Source organism: Rattus norvegicus, chromosome 5 (genome assembly GCF_036323735.1).
Source record: "Rattus norvegicus strain BN/NHsdMcwi chromosome 5, GRCr8, whole genome shotgun sequence".
Lineage (NCBI taxonomy): Eukaryota > Metazoa > Chordata > Mammalia > Rodentia > Muridae > Rattus > Rattus norvegicus.
The window spans coordinates 143,870,018-143,897,872 of NC_086023.1; the positions used below are offsets into that span (position 1 = coordinate 143,870,018).

At 53.1% G+C, this 27,855-nt stretch overlaps 1 protein-coding gene across 2 annotated transcripts; it reads left to right on the forward strand.

Moving 5' to 3' along the window:
- Positions 1-736: 736 nt before the first annotated feature.
- Col8a2 (collagen type VIII alpha 2 chain) lies at positions 737-27,355 on the forward strand. 2 transcript variants are annotated; one of them, XM_006238912.5, is made up of 4 exons: positions 737-868; positions 9,507-9,552; positions 22,697-22,893; positions 23,474-27,355. In XM_006238912.5, exons 3-4 carry the CDS (start codon positions 22,713-22,715, stop codon positions 25,390-25,392), a joined length of 2,100 nt encoding a protein of 699 aa, XP_006238974.1. In that variant the 5' UTR covers positions 737-868; positions 9,507-9,552; positions 22,697-22,712; the 3' UTR covers positions 25,393-27,355. The 2 variants fall into 2 exon arrangements, with proteins under 2 accessions (XP_006238974.1, NP_001414300.1); NM_001427371.1 differs by having other exon boundaries at positions 752-862.
- Positions 27,356-27,855: the final 500 nt, after the last annotated feature.

Below are 27,855 nucleotides of genomic sequence, written 5' to 3' on the forward strand. Positions count from 1 at the left end.
CAAAAAAACCTAGCCGGTAGTCTTAGCTTTCCTAGAACTCACCATGTAGACCATAACTGGTCTGGAACTCAGAGATCTGCCTGCCTCTGCCTCCTGAGTGCTGGGATGAAAGTCATGTGGTCGTCGTCCCCCCCACCCCAACCACCTTTAAGACGCATCTCCTCAACACCCAAATCCTCTCATTTCACGGCTGCAGCTCCTCTCAGGGATGACCCTCCCTCCAGATTGATTGCATCAATTTGGACCATCCCAGTATTCCCCGTGGGCCCGTCATCTGTGCAGCAGCGACCTGGCTCTTTCAAGGCACACATGTGCTCATTCCAGAATTTTCCATGACTCCCCATTTCCCTAAGGGTGACATCTAACGAACTTCAGTAAGTAAGTAATGGACTTGCCTGTCTCTGTAACTACACCGGCTCAGCTCCCCAGACCATCGGACCATCGAGACCTCCTCTCCTTCCCCTGAGTCCTCCTGGCTCAACCTAGGTCCCGTGTTGGGGAGGAGTGGATTCCTTACGAACGGTGCCACACAGAACACTCCGTGCACCCCACCCTCTTTGCAGCGCCGGTGTTCCCTAGGCCAGCAGCCGTCTAGGGCAGAGGTCCGCGGAGCTCCGAGGCTGCTAGCCCGCTGCGCTGCGGGCGGGGCGCACACCCTTGGCTGTGGCTGTGGAAAGAGCAGGGCGGAGGCCCCGCCCCACCGCGCCCCTCCTGCCGCCCGCCCACTCGGCCGGGGCGCGGGGCAGCGGGCAGAGCGACGCGGAGCTCTGGCGGCGCGGACCCCGACGACGTCCCAGCCCAGAGCCTGCGCCATCCGGGTCCCCTTCGAGCGCTGGAGCGCCGCCCGGAGGCCGCCCTGCAGGTAAAGGTGGGCAGCGTTGCTGGGTTTGGGCTGGGGGATCCCCCGAGGGCCGGATGCAGCCAGGTGTCCAGCTCCGACGGGGCGCGGTGCCTCAGGCCCCAGTGCAAGGACAGGACGTAGAGGCGACTCGCACTGGGGGTTGGCCCAAGGATGAGGGAGTGCTCACCCGTCCCCTGGACGTAAGGAAGATAGAGCCCCCGTTTCCTCCCTCTCCAACACTGGACAGTAACTCCTGGTGTGTCAGTTCACTTTACCTGTAAAACGGGAACAGCAAAACTGCCTTCGAGGTGAGGTTGAGGAGAGAGGGGGAGGTGAAGGAAGACTTAACGTCGACCTTACGTTCTCTCCCCATCTTTCTGCCATTTCTGATTCTCTGGCGACCTCCAAGTTACTTGGGTTTTCTGTCTCTACCCCAAGTTCTTCCTATTTGGAGTAACCTGGCAAACTACACTGAAGACTGAGCTCTGAGGAATGTCCTTGCCCAGAGGCTCTGCACCCCCACTCCCATTGAGACTTGTAGGGATTGAGGGGGTTGTGTCTGACCAAAGGTGGCTGGGGTCCCAGGTCCTTAGAATAGCTTTCTGGTGTCTCTACCACACGGGTCCCCGGAGGCTCTGAGGGAGGGAATAGCCAGAAGACTTCTGGAGTTGCACCCGGAGATAGACTCCTCTGAGTTTGCTTGGAGTGTGTGTGTGTGTGTGTGTGTGTGTGTGTGTGTGTGTGTGTGTGTGTGTGTCTGCTAGAAACTTTGTCCGGGAGAACAGCCTAGATTCCTCACACAGAAGTGCATCTGACCTTTCAGGGTACCGTGACAGCCCAGAAGTCTTCCTTCACTTGCCTGCCTTAGAAGCTGGGGGGAGGGGAGGACAGAGAAGCTGGAGAGTGTGCAGATGGGGTCTCTCGATAGAGATAGAAGATCCTCACTGGCCTGGGCAAAGGGATGCACACACACACACACACACACACACACACACACACACACTCCCCTACCCCTCACTCCCAGGAAGAGTCAGGGTCACAAAGAGAGCTGGCAGTCTTGGTGGGGAGTCTGGCCTCCCCTTGATCTGATGAATACAGATGGAGACATGGATACACAGAAGCCTCTAAAAAGATGTGACACACAGCCACGCTCCCTCCCACTGAGACTCACACGCAATCACACACCACCGAATAAAAGACTCACTAGACACCCACGACCACACTCTTACCACAAATGCGAAAACAATGACACGCGGTCTCCAACAGACACACAGCAAGCCCCCTGTGGCCAGCCAGACATACTTCCACGGGACATGGCAGAGTTGTACACACATGCACTGGTTCACACTCTACGTGCTCACTAGGGTCTCTCCGGTTTCACTTCGCCTACCCCAGTGAACATGAGCGTTTCCACTTTGGCCCAGAGGAAGGGAAAGGAAGGAGGGAAGGAAATGTGTCTCTTAGCAAGAGGGAGGGAACCAAACACGACTGTCAGCCCAAGCCCCCAAACCCCACTGCTTCCCTGCGCTGGGCCCCAGCCAGACCAAAGGATATGACCCCAACTTCCCTGCCCTGCTGGCCCGCAGCTTACTCCAGAGCGGCAGTGACAGGCCTGGGCCTCTTTGTAGGGAAGTAGGGCCTCAGATGAGCAGATCCTGAGGCTCTTACAGAGTTGGGTGGATGAACCAGAGACATCCACATCTCTCACGTGGAGCATGTCTGTGGGCTCTGGGTGCCTGTTGAGGTACATGAGGAGGGGAGGTGCAAGCCAGAATTCAGGGCTGAGAGTGGGGGAGGAAGGAACAGAGGGAACTCTGTGAGGCTTTCATGATAATGAGGGTTTTGTTACTTGGGTCACACAGTAGGGAGTTGAGGGACCATATGGGTTTGAAGTCAGGGTTCTTAATTATTATCTGGAGACCCAGTTCTGACACGCTGCCTAGTGGTACAAACCGGGAGTGACTGGCAGTTCTGTGCTAAACATGAAAGGGACGCCTTCATCTTCCAGATCTTGGAGGAGGCCAGACAGTGTGAAGAGAACGGGATGACAGCTAAGTGAGTGGTTGCCATGAGGAAGAGAGGAGGGGTTGATGAAGATGTAGTCATCTTGAGGGGAGGGACAGCGGTGGTGCATGCCTGTAATCCCAGCATTTGGGAGGCAGAGGCAGGTGGATCTCTGTGAGTTGGAGGGCAATCTGGTCTACAGAGTTAGTTCTAAGTCAGCCAGAACAGAAAAGAACATACTCATCTGATTATGGGGTCAGTAGAGGTCAGGCTGGGAGCCTTGTATTGTAGCACTGTGACCTGTCCCCACAGGAGACACGAGACTGGCTTCCAGTCTCATAAACTATAGTGATGGGGCCTGGAGCTGAGTATGATCATAACTTGGGGGTTGTCTCTAAAAGGCACCGAGTGTACAGAAGCTGGGGTGCATCTAAAAGGCCAGAAAGCGCATTCACGTGTGCCCAGACATGAGCCATGGAATCCGTGCTCTCTGAGAGACAAGTTTAGCTCTCTCTGTTCTCTGGTCATTTCCAGACTAGGAAGGGGACAGACAGCAGATCTCCAGTGAAGAGAGCATATGCAGGTTCAAGAGTTGGCCCTGGCACTGCCTGTCTCTGTGCCTCAGTTTCCCTATTGTCAAAATCCCTTTCTGGGACTACTTTTTTTTTTTTTTACCTTGGAAAGGTGAGGGGGGTGCTCCCAGGTACCCTTGTCATACAAGCACCCCCAGAACTTTCTGAACAGCACGCCTGCCGCCTCTCTGGTTAGATCATGGAGAATAGAAGTACTGACCTCACATCATCCATATTCTTAGGGAGCTTTGAGTGGGAGGTTAACCATTGCCCTAAGGAAGGATGGGTGTGCCTGTTCTTAGAGAGTAGAAAGGCCTGGGGGAGGGGTCAGGGAGCTGGTGAACACCTTAATGGGGAGAGCCAGGCCAGCATTACTGGCCATCTAGGGATGGGATTAGAGACTTAGGGATCATCTGAGGTCACAGAGCAACCAGAGACAGAAATGAGAGAAAGCAGAGGTCTGGGCTCAGGCCCTTCTCCACAGAGGCAGGCTTCTCTTATAGGCCTGTCAGGGAGCTGGGGAGGAGGGAAACCTCATCAAACTACCTTACACCCTCTAACCTTTTCCTTTATTGTTAAAAGTTTTTATTTATTGTGTAGATTTTTGCCGGAATGCGTGTCTGTGCACCACGTGCACGCAGTGCCCTTGGAAGCCGGAAGTGGATGTTGAACCCCATGAAACTTGAGTCACAGACAGTAGCCACCATGGGGGTCCTGGGATCTGATCCTGGGTCCTCTGGAAGAGCAGCTAGTGCTTTTAACCACTGAGCCATCTCTCCAGCCCAGACACCCTGTAATTTCAATCCCTCTTTCTGTCTCCTTGAGAAAGTGTAACAGTTAGGCGTTTGGTGCAGATTCATTGCTCGTTAGGCCCTCTGTTGAAATAGTTCTAATCCTGGAGCAACACTACGAGGCAGGGAAGGACAGCTCATGCAACAGAGATGCCAGGGTAGGTCAGAAGCCAGCACACTTCTGTGATGACATCCACCTCTGGTCCTTCCCCTCAGCCTGATTCTCTTCACTTTGGGAGAGGAATGGACAACTGTCCGAGTCTTCATCATGCCACACATCTCCGTAACACAGTTTTCTTTTTTCCCAGAGAGGAAACAATGAAGTATGGTGCGGTCAGGCCCACGGGGAGAGTTTGGCACAGAGAGAGCGGGGCTGTTGTTTTTTAGTATCTGAGACCTCTCAGTGGTCCCTGGCAGGGACACCTTACAGTAAGGGACACCCAGTTCCTTCAAATAAGGGCTCTGAGCCTAGCGTCTTGGCCTCACCTGTCAGCCCTGACTGTGAGACCTCAGTGATGGTGTGTCAGAGATGGGCCAGTGATGCTAGCCTGGCTCACCCTGGAAACTGAGGGGTGGGAAGCCATTTCTCCTCTGCAATCTCCCAGAAGCCCGCTCCCCCCTCCCCCCGTACCCCTGTGTATTCGGGCTGGCCTGGAACTCTCTGTGTAGCCTAGGCTGGCCATAAATTCACCATCCTCCTGCCCTAGCTTCTTGAGAGATAGAATTTCAGGCGTGAGCTACCACGCCTGGCTGAGGCCAACTTTTTGGCACCCACCCCTTCCAGCATCCCAGTCCTTAAGACCAGGAAATTCTCCCTTCTGTCTAGCCTCCTTCTCTCCCACTGTGCTGGCTGCTGCAAAGCTTGCGTGGGCCCTCCAGGCCACACTCCTGACAGGCGACCACGAGCTTATTAGTTCGTGGCAAACATTCTTTTCATAGTTCCTGGAGCACAGCAAATCCGACGCTTAGCCAGGAATGCAGAGCCCCTCCTGCAGTGGCAGCAGGGACTGGGGAGGGGGTGGAAACCCTGGGGGTTAGCCAAATTGGGGATGAGCTGAGGGGATGTGGCAGACACCCCCCTCCAGGAACACTCCGCCTCAGCTTGGGAGCAGGATGGAGGGTTACCTTCAGCAGCTTTGGACTTAGCCAACTTGGCCTCCAGCTCTGGGGACCATCCTCTACCGTCTTGCTGGTGAACTTGGGCAAGCGTGCACGGTGCTCGACTCAGCTTGGGGCTTCCTAGCAAGACCCTGCCTCAAGAAACAGATAATCAAAAAAGTCAGCTTCCCACCACATGGCTTGTTGGACAGGAAGATCAGGAGTTCAAGGTCATCCTTGGCTACGACTGAGTTGGAAGCCAGCTGGGTTAAGGAGACTGTATCTGAAAGGAAACGGAACAAAACCGCATGCACGGGTGCACGCATGCACCCATGCACGCTCTTGAGTGGTGAGTGGTTCTTGAACCCGTGATTTTTGAAAAATCAGACTCTTGGGTCTGGAGAGATGGCTCAGTGGTTAAGAGCACTTGTTGCTCTTGCAGAGAACCTGGATTGGGTCCCCAGCACCAATATGGCCTCTCACACTCACCCATAACTCAGTTCCAGGCCCAAACTCCCTCTTTTGACTTCTCTTGGCACCAGACATGTGTGTGGTGTGCATACATACCTCCAGGCAAAACATTCATACAGAAATAAATAACTCTGAACCAAAAATGTTTAAATTGGGACCGTAGCCTGGACCTGCCCACAGTAGGTGCTCTCTAGCCAGCACCACCCTGCAAGGAGCTCAGTTTTCTTCTCAAGGCCCTTGAGAGTCCTCAGGGTCTGTGTTTGGAATGCTGTGGTGAGAGCTGGACCGGACACCAGGCTAGCCCACTTGGTGACTTAGCAGCTCTAGGTAGGGATAAAGATTGTTCCCCTGATATCTGGTGTGGGATTTAGCTGTGCAAAGGGGCGATGTCACCAGAGGAGGGAGAGAATTAGGGCTTGGAGAACAGAGCCACATTGAAGAAAGTTCAGACAGGGCCCTGGTGTGCCCATCCACCCTGCTCTCTACTTTCTAGAATCTCAGGAGGGGGCTCCTGAGGCCCTCAGTAGAGGCTGTCCACTGTGCCCAGCGTTTTCTGTCTACAGTTGTGTTATCTGGGTTGAAGTGGCAGCTTGGGTAGGGTAGAGTGGATTTGGCAAACAGGACCCTAATCTGTCGGAAGCCCAAATATAGTGGCTGTGGCCACTTGAGGACTGGCCAGACCTACTTGCCTTCTTCAAGATAGACCTTGGAGGGTGGACCTCTGAACCTCCATGCTCTCCTCAAGGAAACTGGACAGGAGTTACAGCCTTGCAGGCCTGGGGGAGGTGGCAAAGTTATGCTGAGGGTGAGGGTTAAGGGGAGGTGAAGCGGCTTAGGGAGTAAAGAGGCTTTTCCTCCAAGCCTGGGGACCTGAGTTTGATCTCAAGATGCAGATGGTGGAAGGAGAGAAACAAGTCTTGAAAAGTTTGTCCCATCACCAGAGGCGGTGGCTCATACCTTTGATCCCAGCACTCAGGCAACAGAGGCAGGTAGATCTCTGAGTTCGAGGCCAGCCTGGTCTACAGAGTGAGTTTCAGGACAACCAGGGATACACAGAGAAACCTTGTCTTAAAAAAAAAAAAAGGAAAGAAAATAATTTTTGACCTGCTCATTGGTGAGCTGAGGCATGCGTAGCCCTCCCCCACAATAATAAAAAATGTAGTAAAAATGTTTTTACAGTTATGCCTGGGATGTGGCCAGTGCTGTTCTGTGCATAGTATTGATTTCAGGTTTATTATTTGTTCAGTGTTCGTGCTAGATGTTCTCGGGATTTAGACACTGTTATTAGACAAGCATGTGCAGCCAGCTTTGGGCTGGACCCAGATCTCTTGACCCTGATACTCAAGGCCTTCCTCAGCAGAACCGAGGCAGCCCTCTCAAGTAAAGTCACCTGTTCGAAGCCTGGGCCAGCAAAATGGTTTAGCAGGTCCAAAGGGTTACAGTACAAGCCAGTGACCTGAGTTCGACACCCAGAACTCAGGATGGAAAGAGAGAATCAGTCCCTCCAAGTTGCCCTTTGACCTCAAGCACCTGTGTGTACACGATGGGTGCACGAGCAAAGATTTAAAGGGAGGGGGTCATTGGCTTAGTGGTTAAGACCACTTGGCCTTGAACCACATCTGTCGGCCATGTAGCTAAAGATGACCTTGAATTTCTGACCCTCTGGCTTCTACCTCTTAGGAACTGGGATGATACGTGCTACCACGCTGAGTTTATGTAGGGTATGCAGTATTGGGGATTTGAGTTCAGGGCTTTGGAGCTAGGCAAACACTAATTGAACTGTGTCTCCAACACTCGTTTGTGTGTGTTTACATGTAGGTGTATGTTTACATGTCTGTGTATGTTATATGTAGGTGTATGTTTACATGTCTGTGTATGTTACATGTTTGTGTGGTGCTGGGGATTGAACCTAATTGTATGCTTGGCCATTGAGCACTATCCTATCTCCCTAGATTTTTTGTTTTGGTTCCCTTTGTCCCTTGTGAATGTTCAGGATTTTGACACACACCAGACCTTCAGTTCTCCTGGCCTGGATGGCCAGGCCTCACCTCCAAATTGCTCAAGTCATATTGGTAGCCAAAACTCAGATCCAGCTTAGATCAAATGCCCCAGCCCCACCCCCAGTGAGGAGGAGTTGGTGGGCAGGGGGTTTGCAATGAGAGGTAAAGACTGCCCATCCAGGCCACAGCAGCCAGGCCAGAAACTCAGAAAGTGCTCTCTGCTGGGGTTCTGGTGTTTACTGTAGCTAGGGTGTTGAGGGCTCAGCAAGGTGGAGAGGCGGCCAGGAGCCACAGGCTTTGGCATCAGGCTCCTTGTGCAGCCACAGAGAAGGGCAGGCTGTCAGAGTTTCCATGGGATTGGGCAGAGGCAGTCGAGCAGCTGGGGGAGAGAGTGACGAAGCCGCCTTATCCTTGCCAGGTGGGCTGGCTGGGTATCCCCTCTTTGTCCTCTCAGAAGTCATGTCTGGGTCTAGACAGTGGCCCCCAACCCTTCTATCTACCTAGACTGGGGTTTTTACAAGTATTCGGAGACAAGGTCTCATGTATCCCCAGCTGGCCTTGAACTCACAGTGCAGATGACGATGACCTGATTCTGCTGTTTCCGCCTCGAAAGTGCTGGGCTGATAGGCGTATATCAGGCGCCATATCAGATTTAGGCAGTACTGAGGATAGAACCAAGTGCCTTGTGAGTATTTTTTTTTTTTTCTGGTTCTTTTTTTTCGGAGCTGGGGACCGAACCCAGGGCCTTGCGCTTCCTAGGTAAGGGCTCTACCACTGAGCTAAATCCCCAGCCCCGCCTTGTGAGTATTAGGCAAGCACTCTCCCAACTCCCATCCTGAGTCCTGAACCTGGTACCTACCATGTTTAGTTGAGGCATAACTGGGAGCTCTGCTACTCCTAACTCCTCACTCCACTGCCTTAAATGGCTCCCCGTTGATGCCTAGTGCAGGCAAGTGTGACTTCCAAAGCTTGTCTCCCTGGTGTAGCACCCTCAATCCCTGCTGGTCTCCAACTCCAAAGACTTCTAGCTCATCCTAGAATCTCCCAAGCAGTTTCCCACAGCCTGAAATTCCTTTACTTACCTCATCTGCTGCCCCTCAGATCATTGTTCAGAAGTCAGCATGAAAGTCCCTTCTACTACAAAGCCCTCTAGGGAAACTCACAGGGATTGGAGGGTCAGTGTGCCTTTCTCTGGGCTTCTACATACAGCCCAGGGATATTAGTCAATTGTGTGTTGTTGATTTGGGAGAGCTGGTTTTACTTGTTTGTTTGCTTGTTTTTGAGACTAGTCTTACTATGTAGATCAGGCTGGCCTCGAACTCACAGATTTATGTGAGTACTGAGATTCAAGGGCCAGTCCTGTGGAGATGGCTTTTATGACTGATGCTCCCTGCTCCTACAGGGCAGGGGTGGAGACATCAGTATGAACGTCCCTAGAAGACCACTTTCTCATTAGGAGCTACCCCTAGCCAGTCTTATTGTAGAGACCTGAGTTGGCCAGAACTGGGCACACAGAAGGGGTTTCCCGAGTGCCTCAAACCAGAACTGTCACTAAGTGCATAGAATGAAAGAAAAGAGGCACTGCCTGACATCAGAGGACCCCGGGTTGAGGAGGGGGCCCGCTGGGCTCACGGTCAGGTGCCATTGACTAGCTGGGGTGGGTGACTGGCGGGAGGTTTCCCTCGTTTTCTTCAGGAATCCTCTCACTGCTCCTGTGGTTTATTCCCAGGCTCTGCCTCTCCTAGGACGTTCGTGGCCCCGCCCACCTGAAAAAGGTAAGATCTGGGGGCGTGGTTTTCTGCTACCCAAGGCTTGGAAAAGCAGTTAGTAGTTCGTCGTCCTGTAAACTCCTTGGCTCCTGCGGCAGTAGCAGCCCCTGCCTCCCGACGCAGGGTGCCCTTGCCGCCGGCTTCTCCTGCAGGTGACCTCAGCTCCTAGTGCTGTAAAACCCCGGCCCAAGTCGGAAGCAGCTTTTTCTCATTTGTGAACTATCTCGCCTCGCTGCCTGGCGCGGCCGTGTTTGCTTGGCCCCGCCTGAGTGCAGTGGCCTGGCCGCACTCCCGCCGGCTCCCTCCCTGCCCAACCCGGCCTCTCCCGTTGCCGCCGCCGCCGCCACCACGCAGGGAAGCCGCGAGGCCCAGGAATCTTGGCCGGCTGGAGCGACAGCGGCCGAGGGTGGTGCTCCGGAAAAGACTGCAAATGGGAACCAGAAGGCGAAGAGCTGGATGGAGGCTGAGGAGGTCCGGCTGCCAGGCTAAGGCTGGGTGGCTGGGTCTGAAGACCCTCCAGTCTGTTTTGGTCAGAGGCTCAAGAGCTCTGCTGGAAGCTAGTAGCATAGAGTGGCACCCGCTGAGGCCAGAGCCCCTGATGGAAGGAGCCAGCTTTCTTGGCTACCTGCCTGAGGGTGCGGTGGTTGTGGGTCATCTGTCTCAGCCTGGACATTCTTACCTCCCTAGCTGGAGGTTTGGTAGCAACGAGATGTTTCTCCTGGGGTTAGCAGGTATCTAGACTCAAGTGGGCAGAGGCCAGGGGCCTGGCATTAAATGTAGTCACCTGTAAGGAGGGAGGACATTTTGACTAGCTTTTGTTGGCCCAGGCCTGAAGTATCAGGAAGAGCAACAGGGACAGACCTGTCTCTAATCAGAGTCCCTAGGACTGGAACCCCGGGTGGAGGGTGGCCTGGTCAGACCCAGCCTGGAGCCCCAGCTGCAGGCTTTCCTGAGTACTTGTTGAGTGATATGGAAGGGAGGGCTGTGGTGAGGTATGAGAGGAGGAGGCTGGGAAGGCTGCTCAGAGGAAGAGGCTTTGAATGTGAAGTTTGCTTGGAAGAGAAAGGGAGAATGGGGGTTTTAGGCAGAGAGCATCCTATTGGCAACTATGGGAAGGTGGATATGAAATGGAGGACAGCCAGGGCTGTAGTGAGTTTGTCTTATCCCCAAGGGGGGATAAACCAGCTCTGCCCGCATGGTCAGTCAGGCTTTCATTTGTAGTTAGTTCCTGTCTCTAGTGAGATGGCTTCTTCGGTCTGTACAACCCTTCCCTTTCCCCATGGGACATGTGCTCTGCCCATAGTTTGCCAACATATGATCATGAGCAGAGGTGTGCTCCCGAGTTCCCAGCCACCGGGGTGATGAGGTATGAGGCAGTCTGAAGCTTTCGGACAACCTTCCCCACACATTTCAACTAGGGGGCTGAGCCAGAGAGATCCAGTAGACCCCCACCCCCAGTTTGTAGCCAGACCTCATCCACGGAGGCAGATACAGAGCTGAGGTCAGAATGCACAGGTATGGCCTGTCCACCGAAGGCCTTGTTATGTGACCAGCAGCTCACAGTTTACCAGAGCTGGACCTCACTCAGGGGATAGACCCCTCAGTTTGTCACAAGGGCATGGGAGAGGGTTGAGAGAGACACTTGCACAGGCAGCAGAGATGGTGACAGAGACACACAGGTCTGAGTAGAAGGAGAGACAGATGCTGACACATGAAGAGGACTTAAATGGTTCTCAGGGTCCCTCCCCAGCTCTTAGACATGGAGTATGTTCCCACAGTGGGACCTCAGTGATAGTTCAGTACATCAGTGGGTCTTCCTTGTACATTCTCCTCCAGAAGCCGCGTGCGTAAAAGGCAGAACAACAGAGATGTAGCCTGTGAGTGCTAGGGCGCCATTAGGGAATCCAGAGGCAGCAAGAGCTAGGGGCAGAGCTGTTGTGGCAGGTATTCCACAGTCAGGACCCATCAGCGTAGCCTAGAAGCTTGGCAAGATGCAGATGACAGGTCTACACCAGCCGCATCTGTCTTGGTGACCTGGTACAGGCTATGGTTTGAGAAGGGTTGTTGAAGTCCACATAGAAAATGGGGAGAGTGACAGACAGGTTAAAAGTGGAGGCTGAGTGAAAGGGTCCTGTGGCTGTCCTGTGGGCTTTGGTAAACACACACACATACACACACACATACACGCACATGCACATGTACACACACGCAACACGCATACACGCGCACGCACACACATTTTTGGAGGAGGCGTCTTATGTAGACCAGCCTAGTCTCTTCAGTTCACTCAGGGGGTAGTCAAGGATGATCTTTGAACTTCAGAGTCTCCTGTCTCCACCTCCCAAGTGCTGGGATCACAGGCGTTTGCCACCACACACCCAGGGTTTTGCGCATGCCACACAAACCCACTAACAGCTGAACTCCATCTCCTGAGCCCTCGGCAAGGTCATTTATTAAACCTTTAAGGAGTGTCTGGGCTGTGCCAGCCTCTGGGCTTGTTTGTTTTGCAAGGCAAGGTTTCTCTGTGTAGCCCCAGCTATCCTGGAATTCACTCTGTAGACCAGGTTGCCCTAGAAACTCAGAGATCTGCCTGCTTCTGCCTCCCAAGCACTGGGATTAAGGTACGCTCGACCACCGCCTGGCTGTGCTGTGTTTTGGAGTATAAGGTCTCTATCCTAGCCAAGGCTGGGGGCGCTAGAGAAGTCCACAGGATGAGACCTGTGGCTGGAAGGGGACGGAATAGGGATGCTATGTGCAGTTGTGGCTATGTATAGGTTATAAGTAGGGTGGTTGCTACACAAGAGCCCTCAGGAAGGAGCCAAGTGGACTGGAGAAGAGGACAGTCTCTTCTAACCCTGCCAAGGCACTGTAGGGGGTGGAGAGTCTGTATTACCATATAAGGAAGAAAGGGCCAGCGGTGATGGGTGATGTTCAGACTTTTATCCTGGGCACCTGGGTTGCAGGGGGGAAAGGAAGTTGGGAGGAAATGACAGCTGTGTGGGAAGGCGGGGCATATGTGCAGTGTGGGGTGGAGACTGGAGACTGTGCCAGTACACGGTGATGAAACAGGATCTAGGGACGCAGGGAGACCTGGAACTACATGGACAGGCCAGAGACCATGAGGCTGAGGCAGTGTGTGGGAAGCCTGGCAGAGGAAGAGGGTGAAGAGACAGACCCAGCCTGGCGTCAGGCAGGGATATGCCTGGACTGTGGACGTGTGGGGCAAGAGGCTGGAAGCCACAGGAGGTGTCCACACTGAGATCCCTGGAGTGAAGTCTGGCCTTCGCCATCTTTCTTTCGAGGACTCAGGGTCAGGGAAGGGCTTAGAGTTTGCAGTGGAGGCTGAGGGCTGGAGCTGCTAGGCTGCTCACCCCTGGATCCTTAGTTCAGTTGTTCTCTCTCGACTAACCAGGAAAAGGTCTAGAAGGGCAGAAAACAGAACCCAGACTGCATTCCTGGAGACCTTATGCTTTGGATGGGGGCGAGATGCCACTTTGTAATAGGAAGGAAGGCATGTGGCTCCACTGAAGGAAGAAGTTCCTGCCCATGAAGGACAGGCCAAGGCAGCAGCACACCTGGAGGGGCTGGTGGCTCCCATGATCTCAGTTGATCTTTTTGCCGACGACACTGGAGGTCCAGAAAGGTTAAGTCACTTGCCCACTCGTATCCCCCAGCTCTAAGTTGCTGTGCCGGGAGGCCAAGCTTTAAGAGGAATAGGAACCGCACTCACCTGACAGGTGAGGGAAGACAGAGCCGCGAGAGACCAGAGAGAGGGGAAGAGGCTGGGGAGTGGGGATCAGGCACGGGCCAGGGGCTCTGCAGAATGTCTGCGCCACAGGAAGCGGCTCACAGCATACCTGTGGTTTGGCGGACCGGCCGCCGCGCCTCCCCGCCGCTGCCCGCGGAGCCGCCGTCTGGGGTGCTGGGGCCTGGATTCTGCTCGGGTCGGGTTCCACCCGTTCCCACCCCGGGGCGGGGTCACAGCAGCCTCACCCCGCGCCCTGTCTCCGGGCCCCTCCGCACCACGGACTAGGCGGCTTGGTCACGGGTAGGGTGATGGAGCGGGAACACACCTGGGACGCGACCCTGGGGACGAACTCGGGGAGGGGAGGGGTCGGCCAGCGCCTCCTCCCACCTGGGTCTGGACGCCCTGGGGCGCCCGCTCCCAGCCAGTCTCCTCCGCCTCTGGGAGGAGGCCAGGCTGCCCCAAAACGCTGACTTGGACGAAATGGTGTTTTACGGCGATTTGTTGAAAAGGGGGGAAATCCTCGTTAAGGACTTGCAGCTGTCCAAACACGGCGTCTGTCCCGCCGCCGCCCGGGCTCAATCCCCTGAATCAGCGTCTCCTGCACGCGTCCCACCTCCGAGGCTCCGCGCCCCTGCCATCCCGGACCTCGTTCAGGCCACACCTCCAGAGAGGTCACCAGAGACGGTGATGGCTTGCCTAAGGTCACACAGCCAGTCATGGGCAGGCTAGCTGGAACCTTAGGACTCCTCTCCTCCTGGTCTTACACACACACACGCACGCACACGCACGCACACACACACACACACACACACACACACACACACACACACCCCAGCTTGGCCAACCAACCATCCTTGTTGGCAGATGAATCGTTCCCTTTGCTCCACACTTCTGGAGCGAGACTAGTTGGTGCAGAGACACTCTTCTTTTTTTTTTTTTTTTTTTTGGTTCTTTTTTTTTCGGAGCTGGGGACCGAACCCAGGGCCTTGTGCTTCCTAGGTAAGCGCTCTACCACTGAGCTAAATCCCCAGCCCGCAGAGACACTCTTCAAGTAGTCACCAGGGAAATGTTGGAGCGAGTCGTTGCTGTGTTCTTGACGATAGATGGATTGAGGTTGTCTGGCCTCAAACTTGCCAAGCAGTCAAGGATGACCTAGACATTTCTCTGCTCTTCTCGCCTCTGCCTCTGTCCCCACCACCCCGGGTCTCAGGCTACGTGTGTGTGCCACCTTAAGTCTGACGGTGAATTGAGCTGGTCACTTATTGTGGAGCCTCACTGTGTGCCAGCTTGGCCATAAGGGGACAGGGAGAGCAGGACATAAGAGCCAATCCTGGCTCCACAGACAGAGGCTGTGTGAGGCAGCCAATGGACTGACTGGGCGTCTCCAGCATGCCAGAACAAGTGAGAGTTATCCAGGTGGAGCCGCACCAAGGCTCAGGGAATGCAGAGGCCACAAAGTCCCTGGGCCTGGCACACAGGCCCATACAGTGCCACCTCTAGGTCACTGGCTCTTTTTTTCCAGCCCTGAACAGCTCAGCCTCCCCTCCCCAGCCTTGTGCCTAGCCTGGCTGAAGACTTTTTCTTGCCACTCTCTGCTTGGCTGTCTGGGCCTGACTCTGACTCTTGGAATGTTCTAAGCTCCCATGGCAGGGAATCCTAGTGGTTACAGCCTTGGTTTGTCACAGGTTTCTGTCCCAACCCTGTCATCGCTGTCCCCCCAAGCTTTTGCCAGCATTATTGTGCTTCTCTGAGCCTCTGTCTCTTCATCTTGCAGACAGGCCTTGGGAGCACCTTCCTCATGGAAAAGGACACACACACACACACACACACACACACACACACACACACACACACACAGACACACACCAAAACCAACCAACCAAAAAAACCCAAACAACTTTATTTTTGAGCCAAACTTCCAGGTCATCCCGGACACAGCATTTAGGGGCTATTGCTTTCCTCACTCTCCAAAGACACACCTAGTATCAGACCTGGTCCCTGACTTCATGGAGGAAGTCTCTCTCACTCTCCCCCTTCCCCTCTCCCTTTCTCCCTTCGTCTCCCTCCCTCCTACTCCCCTCCCTCAGTGTTGGGTAGAAGTCATTGGAATGGGTACAGTAGGATCTATGGGGAGGTGTCAAAGTCCCTTCCTGTAAGACCCCATACTAAGCAGAACTCAAGGTTGCATAGCTCTGGGTGCTGGCCCTGCTCCTGGCTAGCACTGGGGCGTTTCCTTTGTTAGTATGCCTGCTTGGGGGCCTTCCTGTAGCACTAACCATGTGTAAGAAACAGGCTGGGCCTTTCCAGAGCCAGGTCTGTCCCAGGTCTCCTTGTGATGGTATCATGACCTTTAGGCCCTGGCCAACTTGCCTTCCTCTAGTACCTGTTGTACACTTGGTTCTCTCCCCCCTGCTCCCCAACCCCTGCGTACCCGCCAGACGGAACACTCTGGCTCTAGACAGCTATGTACAGCCTGTCTCGGAGTGTTCCAACTCAGACAATCAATTCAAAAGGGCCCTGCCCTACCTGCTCAGGAGACGTGAGGAGTAGGGGCAGGGAACGGACTCCCCTGCCCAGGTTTAGGTTCTGCCTGTAGCTTTGTCATTGAGGACTTGAACCCATTTCCTCGTCTCTAGATCACAATAGCATCCTCATGGGCTGTCGTGAAGGTTACGTGTGAACTGTTCGGACTGCTTTGGGGCGATCCACCATCAGCAGCTAATAAAGCCACACCTGGGCAGGCAGTGGTGGCGCACACCTTTAGTCCTAGCACTCTGGAGGCAGAGGCAGATGGATCTCTGAGTTCGAGGCCAGTCTGGTCTACAGAATGAGTTCCAGGATAGTCAGGGCCACACACAGAAACTCGGTCTTAAAACAAAACAAATCAACAACAACACATAAGGCTGGAGAGATGGCTCAGTGGTTAAGTACATTGGCTGCTCTTCCAGAGGTCCTGAGTTCAAATCCCAGCAACCACATGGTGGCTCACAACCATCTGTAATGGGATCTGGTGCCCTCTTCTGGCATGCAGGTGTACATGCAGACACAAAACTCAAATCTTAAAAAGGAAAAAAAAAGAAAAAGAAATTTTAAAAAGAAGAAGAAAAACAAAACAGAACAACAAAAACACAGCCCAACTGTACATTGCAGGCTCAGCCAGACCCGGTGCATTGTGGGCTCGCTGAGTCTTGGCATCAAATCACAGCCAATAAGACAGGTTCCTAGTGATGCCTCAGCTTCTGAGCAAGACTTTTATAGTCTAAGTAAGCATTTCTCCCCTCTCTCTCCCTCTTCCCTTCTTCCCTTCTCCTCTCCCTCCTCTCTCTGCTAAGAATGGATCCCATGGCGTCACACATGGAAGCTAGGGAAGTCCCTGTACCCTAGCCCCGAGATTCTCTTTCTGCCTCTATAGCTCAATGGTGAGTGTTACATGAACTCACTGGGCTCCGTGAGATCAGCTTGAGTTTGACACACAGGGACCCTAGTGTCGGGTGTTAGTTACTGTCAGGCCAAGGCTCAGCGAGAGTAGGGGTTCTTTGAGGTCACAGAGCTGGTTAAGTAGTGGAGCTGAGATTTGAACCTGGGAGCTGGGCAGTGGCTGCATAGACCTTCCCCACAGCTAAGAGAGATGAGAGGGCTGAGAGCTGCAGACAGACCCACATTAGAGAGGGTTTTGCCCCCTCAGGCCCAGACTAGGGATTCGTAGGAAGCACAGTCTTCCCTGGATCAGATCAGTGAGTTCCGGGACAGCCAGGGCCACACAGAAATCTTGTTTCAAAAAAAAAAAAAAAAAAGAAAGAAAGAAAGAAAAGAAAAAACAAACAAAAAACAAACATAAAATGACCCCCCCAAGAAAACCCCAACTCTCCCCCCTCTAAAAATGACAGCCTATTGATGTGTAATTCGTGGATGTTACAATTAGTCCATTTAGATGCACAGTACAGCGTTGGCTCTGTGGCGAGGCTGGCAGACATGCTGCTGACAATGGAGGAAATCTTTGATTTAATCTCTAATAAAGCAAACCAGGCTCAGTGGTTCACACCTGTAGTCCCAGCACTCAGGAGGCAGAGTTGGGCGCATCAGAAGTTCAAGGTCGGCCTGGAGAGATGGCTCAGTGGTTAAGAGCATTGGCTGCTCTCCCAGAGGTCCTGAGTTCAATTCCCAGCAACCATATGGTGGCTCACAACCATCTGTAATGGGATCTGATGCCCTCTTCTGCTGTGTTTGAAGACAGCAATAGTGTACTCATATATAATAAATCTTAAAAAAAAAAGTTCAAGGTCATTCTCAGCTATGTCGTGAGTTTAAATGCCAGCTTGGGATACATGAGAATCTGTCTCAAAAAAAATTAAGGTACAGTGCAGTTTTTATTTTTATTTTGAGACATAGTCCCACTATATAGTCCTTACTGACCTGAAACTCACTACGTAAACCAGGCTGGCCTTGAACTCACAGAAATGTGCTTGTTTCTGACTCCCGAGTGCTCGGATTAAAGATGTGTGCCACCATGCCAAGCTTAAGTTTTAATTATTTAATATCATATATGTGGGTGTTTTTCCTACATGGATATCCATATTAGCACTGCTTGATACTAGAAGTGGCCAGAAGAGGGCGCTGGATTCCCCTAGAACTGGAGTAATGTGTCTTTGGGCCACGTGAGTGCTGTGAGTGGTCCGTAGAGCCAAGCTTGGGTCCTCTGGAAGAGCAGCCAGTGCTGACCACTGAACCATCTTGCCAGGCCTTAGGATTACAGTCTCTGCTACCAAACCCGGCTCCCAATCAGTTTTCAAACATTTCATTACTCCTGTGGAGAAGGCCATGTCTGTGAGGATCATTTCCCATATCCCACTCCTTCAGCCCTCAACAACCCCTGATCATCCTGTCTCTATGGATTGCCTAGTCTAAGCATGAAATGGATTCAGAGCTGGGACGGAACTTAGCTGGTTAAGTACAAGTGAAGCTCTGGGTTTGATCCTGAGCCCACCCACTGAATGTTACCCTCCATGTCAGAACTTGTTTTTAATTCAGGATATTTATTGCACAGAAAATATGTGCCACCTTCTTTTTAATCTATGTGTGGAAGGGGATGCAGGGGGTGCATGAGCGCACACACAGAGAGGCACATGTTGTTTGTTAGTTTGCTTTTGAGACAGGGTTTCTCTGTGTAGCCCTACCTGTCCTGGAACTCACTGTAGTTCAAGGCTGGCCTCAAACTCACAGAGATCCTCCTGCCTCTGCTTCCCCAGTGCTGTGATAAAAGATGTGCACCACCTCGCTTCACCTGGCCTTTTTTTTTTAAGTTTAAACTTTTTTTAAACAATTTTTTAAAAAAGATTTATTTATTTTATTCATAGATAGTTGTGAGCCACCATGTGGTTGCTGGGAATTGAACTCAGGACCTCTGGAAGAGCAGTCAGTGCTCTTAACCGCTGAGCCATCTCTCCAGCCCAAGTTTAAACATTTTTTTAAAGATTTTAAAGATTTATTTATTCATTTGTTATATATGAGTACACTGTAGCTGTCTTCAGACACGGCAGAAGAGGGCATCGGATCCCGTTACAGATGGTTGTGAGCCACCATGTGGTTGCTGGGAATTGAACTCAGGACCTCTGGAAGGGCAGTGAGTGCTCTTAACCGCTGAGCCATCTCTCCAGCCCCAAGTTTAAACATTTTTTAAAATGACATTTTTATTTCATGTGGCTGCGTGCCCTGCCTGCATGTGTCTGTGTGCAGTGCCCACAGTGGCCAGAAGAGGGCATCAGATCCCTGGAACTGGAGTTTGAGATGGCGATGGGGTCAGCCACAGTGTAGGTAGGTGCTGGGAATCAAACCTGCGTCCTATGGAAGTACAGCCCTTGCTCCTAACTGCTGAGTCATCTCTCCAGCCCCTGCAGTCACCTTATTTGTCTTCTGTTCCAAGGGAGTGTCTTTGGGAAGAGTGTGCTTATATATTCTTTCCTGACGCTGTTTCTGCTGGTAGCTGTTTTGTGACAATGACTTCTCTTAAGGACATACTTTTGGAAAAGATCACTTCTTTAGTCTGGGAATTTGTTTCAGCTGGAAAATCCTTGCTTGGCATGTGCAGAGCCCTGGGTATAACCCCTAGCACCCATAAAACTGAGTTTGGTGGATCACACCTATCATGCCCAAGTAAGGGCAGGGGTCAGGAGTTCTAAGTCATCCTTGGCTGTCTGCCAAGTTGACACTAGCTTGGATTACATGAGAACCTGTCAGGAGGAGGAGGAGGGGGGAGGGGAGGAGGGGGAGGAAGAAGAGGAGCAGCAGCAGCAGCAGCAGCAGCAGCAGCAGCCGCCGCCGCCAAGTGTGGTGTTGTGCAACTGTAACCCCAGCAGGTAGAAGCAGGAAGATCTTGACAAGCTTGAGGCCAGCCTGGTCTATGTAGTTCTGGCCAACCAGAATCACACAGTGAGACTGTCTCAAAAACAAAACAAAGAGGGAGGGAGGGTTTCAGAATACCTGCAGCTAGGGGAGATGGAGATGGGGTGGGTGGGGGTGGGGAGCAGACCTAGCTGGAAGGACTTGACCCAAGAGCTAGGATTGGACCTGAGCCTGGGCAGGGGGCCAAGAGATGGAAGACGGCAAGGAAGGAGGGGATAAGCTGGGAAAGGTTTAGACAATGAGCCCATGAATCGAGATTCTTCCTGAAGGCATCAACAGCTGTTTTGACTGAGAAAATGAAAAGAAGACAACATCTCATTTAAGAATTTATGAAACGGGGCTGGAGAGATGGCTCAGTGGTTAGGAGCACCCGACTACTCTTCCAGAGGTCCTGAGTTCAATTCCCAGCAACCACATGGTGGCTCACAACCATCTGTAAAGAGAACCAATGCCCTCTTCTGGTGTATCTGAAGACAGCTACAGTGTATTTATATATAATAAATGAATAAATCTTAAAAAAAAAAAAAGAATTTGTGAAACGAACCGGAGAGATGGTTCAGAGGTTAAGAGCACTGGCTGCTCTTCCAGAGGTCCTGAGTTCAATTCCCAGCCCTCATCTCACATCTGTCTGTAACTCCAGGTCCAGGGGATCTGACACCTTCATACAGGCAAAACACCATGGTGACTCACAACCATCTATAATGAGAGATCTGGCGTTCTCTTCTGGCATGCAGGAAGAATGAATCTGTATTCATAATAAATAAATAAATCTTAACAAAAAAGAATTTGTGAAGTTAGGCAGTGGTGGCACACACATTTAATTCGCGAACTTAGGAAACAGAGGCAGGCAGATCTCTGTGAGTCTGAGGCCAGCCTGGTCTACATACTAAATTCCAGGACAGCCAGGGCTACACTGAGAAACGAGCAAACAATAGAATTTTCTGTCACCTGCATGGGGTAACAGAGGGTTGTAAGCTGACATTTGGGTGTTTGGAGTGGAACCTGGGTTATCTGGAAGAGCAGTCAATGCTCATAACTTCTCAGCGATCGCCCCAGCCTCTACGCCCAGCTACGACCAGTTTTTTCTTTTTTAATTTATTTTATGTTCATTGGTGTTTTGCCAGCATGTACGTCTGGGTGAAGGCATCAGATCCCCTGGAACTGGAGTTACAGACAGATGTGAGACAGATGTGGGTCCTGGGAATTGAACCTGGGTCCTCTGGAAGAGAAGCCAGTGCCCTTAACCTCTGAGCCATCTCTCCAATCCTATGCCCAGTTTTAAAAAGCATTTCTTGGGGACACACAAAATGGCTCAGGAGGTAAGGGCTCTTGTGAGAAGCCTTATGACTTGAGTTTGATCCCTGGAACCTACATGGTAGAAGGAAAGAACTGATCCATGTAGGTTGTCTGCTGACTGTCACATTCATGTGTGCCCCTCCCTCAAATAAGTTAGCAAAAATGTAATTTAAAAGGCATTTTTAAAAAGTGGTGCCTTGTGTGGAGAGCATGCATTGTTCTAGCATTGAGGTTAGGCTTGCCTTCATGGGTGTGTGTGTGCTGTATTGGATAATGTAATGCCAGGAACGTTTGCATCCAAGACCCCTGTAGACATATTACCCTGTTTTATTTGCTCCAACTCCTTCTCTGGTGAGCGTAGCATTGAAGATGGCAGAACCTAGGCCTTGTTCTCTGAGCTCAGCTAAGTGCTGTGGATAGCTGTCAGAAGGCGTTTTGGAGGACAGGGGCTTGGAGGCTAAATAGACGGTAAAACTGGGACCCAGGATTAAGGGGCTCCTGGGGCCTTGGAGTTGTCTTGTAAGGAGTCCTGGGTGAAAGAATAAGGGCTGCAGAGAGAGGAAGGGAAGGCGGGGCTCAAGATAAGGCATTGGCTTCTGGGAGTATGGAGTCCAGAAGGACATCACTGTGACGGAGAATCACAAGGATCCAAGTCAAGTCCTTGACCTGTCTCCCCCGTATCATCTGGATACTGGGGGTGGCAGTGACACCGATACACCCGTGTCGAGATGAGAGTTTATATCTCTGAGCTGGAGAGATGGCTCAGTGGTTAAGAGCACTGTCTCTCTTTCAGAGGTCCTGAGTTCAAATCCCAGCAAACACATGGTGGCTCACAACCATCTGTAAGGGGATCCAATGCCCTCTTCTGGTGTGTCTGAAGGCAGCTACAGTGTACTTCTATATAATAAATAAATAGGGCTGGAGAGATGGCTCAGCGGTTAAGAGCACTGACTGCTCTTCCAGAGGTCCTGAGTTCAGTTCCCAGCAACCACATGGTGACTCACAACCATCTGTAATGGGATCTGATGCCCTCTTCCGGTGTGTCTGAAGTGTACTCATAGGCTGTAGAGATGGCTCAGTGGTTAAGAGCACTGACTGCTCTTCCAGAGGTCCTGAGTTCAATTCCCAGCAACCACCTGGTGACTCACAACCACCTATAATGGGATCTGATGCCCTCTTCTGGTATGCAGGTATACATGCAGATAGAGCATTCATGTAAGATAAATAAATATTTAAAAAAAAAAAAAGACAATGAAGTGTACTCATATACATAAAATAAATAAATAAATCTTTAAAAAAGAGTTTACAGGGGTTGGGGATTTAGCTCAGTGGTAGAGCGCTTGCCTAGCAAGCGCAAGGCCCTGGGTTCGGTCCCCAGCTCCGAGGGGGAAAAAAAAAAGAGTTTACATCTCTGAAGAGCTCCGGTGGTAGGTGGTACTTGGCAGAAAGCTGGCCTGCATTTGGATGGTGGGGCCCTCATCTTGAAAAGGTTCCCTTTAGCAAGGGATGTGCTCAGGTTGAGCTGGGCTTCCAAGGTCCTTTCTGGTTGCTGATACTCGGCTGGGGGAGACTGGTTAGGCTTGGAAGAGGCTTAGCAGACAGTATATAGAGACCAGTGACTTTGAGATTTACTTTTGAATAACAACGGTCCTGAGCCTGTGGTCCTGGTGGCTGGTTTGGTGACAGCCTTCCTCCTTCTCCCTGCAGCACATCCACAGACGCCATGCAGGGGGCTCTGATGCCCCTGCCTTCGCTGCTGTTGTTGCTGTTGGGGTGTGGGCCAAGAGTGTCCTCTGGCGGTGGAGCTGGCGGCGCAGCTGGCTATGCCCCGGTAAAGTATGTGCAGCCCATGCAGAAAGGACCAGTGGGACCGCCTTTCCGAGAGGGCAAGGGCCAGTACCTGGGTGAGAGCCTCTCTCTACTCAACCATACCTAAGACCTCCCCCCGCCCCTAAATCCCTCCAGACCCTCCAGACCACAGCTCCTCCATGTCCAGCTGAGATCTTCCCACCTCTATTTATTCTTCCTTGGGCTGGTCCAGGGATTCTCAGTTTTAGAGGGCCGGAAACTGGCTGTGGTTGGCTGGTGCAGGCGGTCTTCACATGGGGGTGGGGCCGGGCTGGAGGGCGGATAGGTAATGAAGCAGCTTGACTGGTCTGTAATGCGGGTTATTGGCGCCACCTGGTGGTCGTATGGTGACCACGTCTTGCAGCCATAAATATTCTAAGTTCATTGGGCAAGGCCTGTCCGGGAAGTTGGGTACAGGGAGCCCTGGATGAGGACAGGTGCAGTGCGCCCAAGATAGCAACTGGACAGCTCTGGACTCCCTCCACTACGGAGGGACAGCTCTGGGAGTGTTCTGTATGGGCAGATACAAAACCTGTTCCTCCACAGTGCTCTGCACATTGCCATGGGGGAATGGATAGATGAAATACCAGACTTCCATTGTCCAGGTCCCTGACTGTCTCCTCCTCTCTCTTTCAGAAATGCCTCTACCGATCCTGCCAATGGACTTGAAAGGAGAGCCAGGCCCCCCTGGGAAACCGGGACCTCGGGGTCCCCCTGGGCCTCCTGGTTTCCCAGGAAAACCAGGCACTGGAAAACCTGGGGTCCATGGACAACCAGGCCCTGCTGGGCCCCCTGGCTTCTCCAGGATGGGCAAAGCTGGTCCTCCAGGGCTTCCAGGCAAGGTTGGACCACCAGGGCAGCCAGGGCTGCGGGGGGAGCCAGGGATACGAGGAGACCAGGGTGTCCGGGGGCCCCCAGGACCCCCTGGCCTTCCTGGTCCTTCAGGTATTACTGTCCCTGGAAAACCAGGTGCCCAGGGAGCTCCAGGGCCTCCAGGATTTAGAGGGGAGCCAGGACCCCAGGGAGAGCCTGGACCCCGAGGAGATAGGGGCCTCAAAGGGGATAATGGAGTGGGCCAACCAGGGTTGCCTGGGGCCCCTGGGCAGGCAGGTGCCCCTGGGCCTCCTGGGCTGCCTGGTCCAGCTGGCTTGGGAAAACCAGGTTTGGATGGGTTACCAGGAGCCCCTGGAGACAAGGGTGATTTGGGGCCCCCCGGGGTTCCAGGCTCTAGGGGAGAGCCAGGAGCTGTGGGTCCAAAAGGGCCTCCTGGGGTAGATGGTGTGGGGATACCAGGGGCAGCGGGGGTGCCAGGGCCACAGGGTCCAGCAGGGGCTAAAGGGGAGCCAGGGCTCCGGGGCCCACCTGGCTTGATAGGCCCTGTGGGCTATGGGATGCCAGGAAAACCAGGACCTAAGGGAGACAGGGGCCCGGTTGGGGCCCCAGGCCTCTTAGGAGACAGAGGTGAGCCAGGAGAGGATGGGGAGCCAGGGGAACAGGGTCCACAGGGACTTGGGGGTCCACCTGGCCTTCCTGGATCTGCAGGGCTTCCTGGTAGACGTGGGCCCCCTGGGTCAAAGGGAGAGGTAGGACCTGGAGGTCCACCAGGCGTGCCTGGCATTAGAGGTGACCAAGGGCCTAATGGCCTGGCTGGTAAGCCTGGGCTCCCTGGTGAGAGGGGACTTCCTGGGACCCAGGGACCCCCTGGACCAACTGGCCCCAAGGGTGAGCCAGGTTTTACAGGTCGCCCTGGGGGGCCAGGGGTGGCAGGAGCCCTAGGTCAGAAAGGTGACTTGGGCCTTCCTGGGCAGCCTGGCTTGAGGGGTCCCTCTGGAATCCCAGGACTCCAGGGCCCAGCTGGCCCTATTGGGCCCCAGGGTCTTCCAGGCCTGAAGGGTGAACCAGGCCTTCCAGGGCCTCCTGGAGAGGGAAAAGTCGGGGAGCCTGGCTCTGCGGGTCCCACAGGGCCCCCTGGAGTCCCTGGCTCCCCAGGGCTCACAGGTCCTCCTGGGCCCCCTGGGCCTCCTGGGCCTCCTGGTGCCCCCGGAGCCTTGGATGAGACTGGTATTGCCGGCTTGCATCTGCCCAATGGTGGCGTGGAGGGGGCTGTACTGGGCAAAGGAGGCAAGCCACAGTTTGGGCTCGGTGAGCTGTCAGCCCACGCCACTCCAGCCTTTACCGCTGTGCTCACTTCCCCGTTCCCTGCCTCGGGCATGCCAGTTAGGTTTGACCGGACTCTCTACAATGGCCACAGCGGCTACAACCCAGCCACTGGTATCTTCACCTGCCCCGTGGGAGGCGTCTACTACTTTGCTTACCACGTGCATGTCAAGGGCACCAATGTGTGGGTAGCCCTGTACAAGAACAACGTGCCCGCCACCTACACATACGACGAATACAAGAAGGGCTATCTGGATCAGGCCTCCGGAGGGGCTGTGCTCCAGCTGCGGCCCAACGACCAGGTGTGGGTGCAGATGCCGTCAGACCAGGCCAATGGCCTCTACTCCACTGAGTACATCCATTCTTCCTTCTCAGGGTTTTTGCTCTGTCCTACATAACCCGTGGGGGGCCCTGCTGCCCCGGCCTCCTCCTCTTTAGCGATAGAGACCTTTCCAGTTACAGAGATCTCCATTGGAAAGAAAATCGAAAGCTGAACAGAGGCAGCGGTGGCCTCGGCCCGAGAAGACTGACCTGCTCTCTGTAGGCTGAAGTCGTTTCTGGAAGAGGTTGGCCTAATTTCCTTTCCCCGAGGTGCACTGTGGGCGTTGTACCCCTGCTTTGGACCTGCCTGGTCTGCAGGCAGCGCCCCAGAGCACTCAGCCCGGGCCCCCTCGTGAGTCCTGGAAGCTGCTGGGAGAGAGATGGCTTTCCTGTTGGCCTGAGATGGCATGGAATGAGCCCAGGGCTTCCTGTGTTCTCTGGGTCTCTTCCAGCTCCCCAGGAGCTCCAGCACACGGCATTAGGTTCTCTGAGGTTTTTGTTTCCTTTTGGGAGAAAGGAAGAAGGGGATGGGGACCATGGAGGCAGTCCATGTGGATAGATGCCTGGAGTGATGTGAGCTCAGACCTGTCCTGGCGGGGACTGTGGTATGGCGCTTGCTCCTGGCCTCTGGAAGACTCCTGAAGCAGCCATCTGTGGAGATCTGTGAGGGGACACAGATCAGGGGACAAGCTGATCACTCTGCTGCCTCCCTGGCTATCTCCACTGGCTCTGCATGAGCGTGGATAGCCATGGGCTGAGGTGGGACTGTGTTTACACAGATTGCAGAGCCAACCAGGGCGGATGATCAAGCAAACATGATACCCTTCCCTTTTTCTCTCACCTGCTGGGGGTGGGGTAATTCTCTCCTTATCAGACTGTTAGGGGATGCTTGGCAACCCCAAACGAAGTGTCTTCGAGGCAGAGCGCCTCCCATCGGGCCCCCTGAACAGAGGCACACAAGCTTGTGGGTGAAGACTTCTGTTTCTCCTTAATAAGAACCATGCTGTGGGTACTTAAGTGTCTACTAGAGGAGCTCATCTGTGGGCACTTCCTCTCTCTCTGCCCTCTGCTTCCAATTTCCTGTTCTAAGCAGTGTAGGGCCCAGGAGGCTAAGGCTCTGAAAGGAAGGATACCAGCAGGCCCCACTGGAATGAGCTGGCTCTAGAGGCTTCTACCATCCTCTCTCATCAGGAGGCTCCTGCAGGAAACAGTCAGGCCAGCTTCCCAGCTGGGCTCAGTGCTGGGGGGTAGGGGTGGACGTTCTTGCCTAGCTAAGGATGGCTGCTTTCTCTGTAGTTCATGATCTTCCTCCGCCCTCACTTAGCCTACTTCCCTGACAGAGTGAATCTGGGACATCAGATAGGCAACCCACCTTGTGCTCCAATTTGGGCACATTCAACTGCCCGTGCTGACAGACCGAGGGAGGATGAGGGCCTAGCCCCCTACCTGGCCTACAACCTCAAAGCAGCCTTAGTGGACTGCTCACTTCAGTTTCCAAAGGGGGAATCTGCCTGGGATCGATTCTGTGTGCTTTTTTCCTTCCACACCCAAGAGAACCAGCTAGAGTCTCAGAGCATCCTTGTTGGGCATTTTCAGTGTCCTCCTTCCCCGGGTCAAAGCCACTAATCTGATGGTCAGAGGTTAATCCGCTCCCAGAGGGAGCCCTGAAAGATGGCTCACAGCAGACCCCATCCCGAAAGCCTTTAGGAAAGGATTCTGAAATGTTCGTGGATTGGAGCTGTAAGTGTCTCTGACCAGCTTTGACAGTGACAGCTTTAACTACGACAACTACACTTACTTTATGCATTTGAATATTTTGGTTCCTTTTTTTTTTTTTTTCTTTTTAAAGATTAAGGTTTTCCACTCGGGATTTCATTTCTAACCTGGTGTACGAAGTTCCTCTCTACTTACCACGTACCCCATGTCAGGTTCAGGGAAAAATGCACCGGGGAAATCAGAGAAAATGGGATTTCTTTTTGAAAAGAAAACTACATTCCTGTTACTGACCACCCCCCCAATAAAACCTGTTGTAGAAACACATGCTGTGACTCTGGCCTCCGTACAGACATGTTTCAGTGGCATCCAGGTGCTTCGCTGGCCCCTCGAGGAAGTCGCTACAGCTTCTCACTCAGGCTCCTGAGGGTCGTTAGAACCACTCGCTGCTCCCTCAGCGCCACCTGGCATTCTATGAAACCAAAGAAGGGCAGTGGCTGGAGCTGGACTGAACTTTGTCGAAACTCCTGTAAGCTCTCAGGAGCAGTGGAGCATGACGGTTGGTGCAGGATCCCAAGGGCCAAGTTACAACATCTGATATAAATTATGAATGAAATTGTGAATCTTTGGTCCTGAGGATGGGCTTGTGCTAGGCCACATGCAGAGGACGGGATAGAGGGCACTGTGCTGTGCAGAAGTACCTGTTTACAGCTTGCTATGCACAGAAGCAGCGTGCTCATGTCCTTGGCTCTGAGGATCTGGTCCATCAGACCTGATAAAAGCCACTTCCTGCTATCTGCCTACCCTGAGAGAACCTCAGCTTGGTT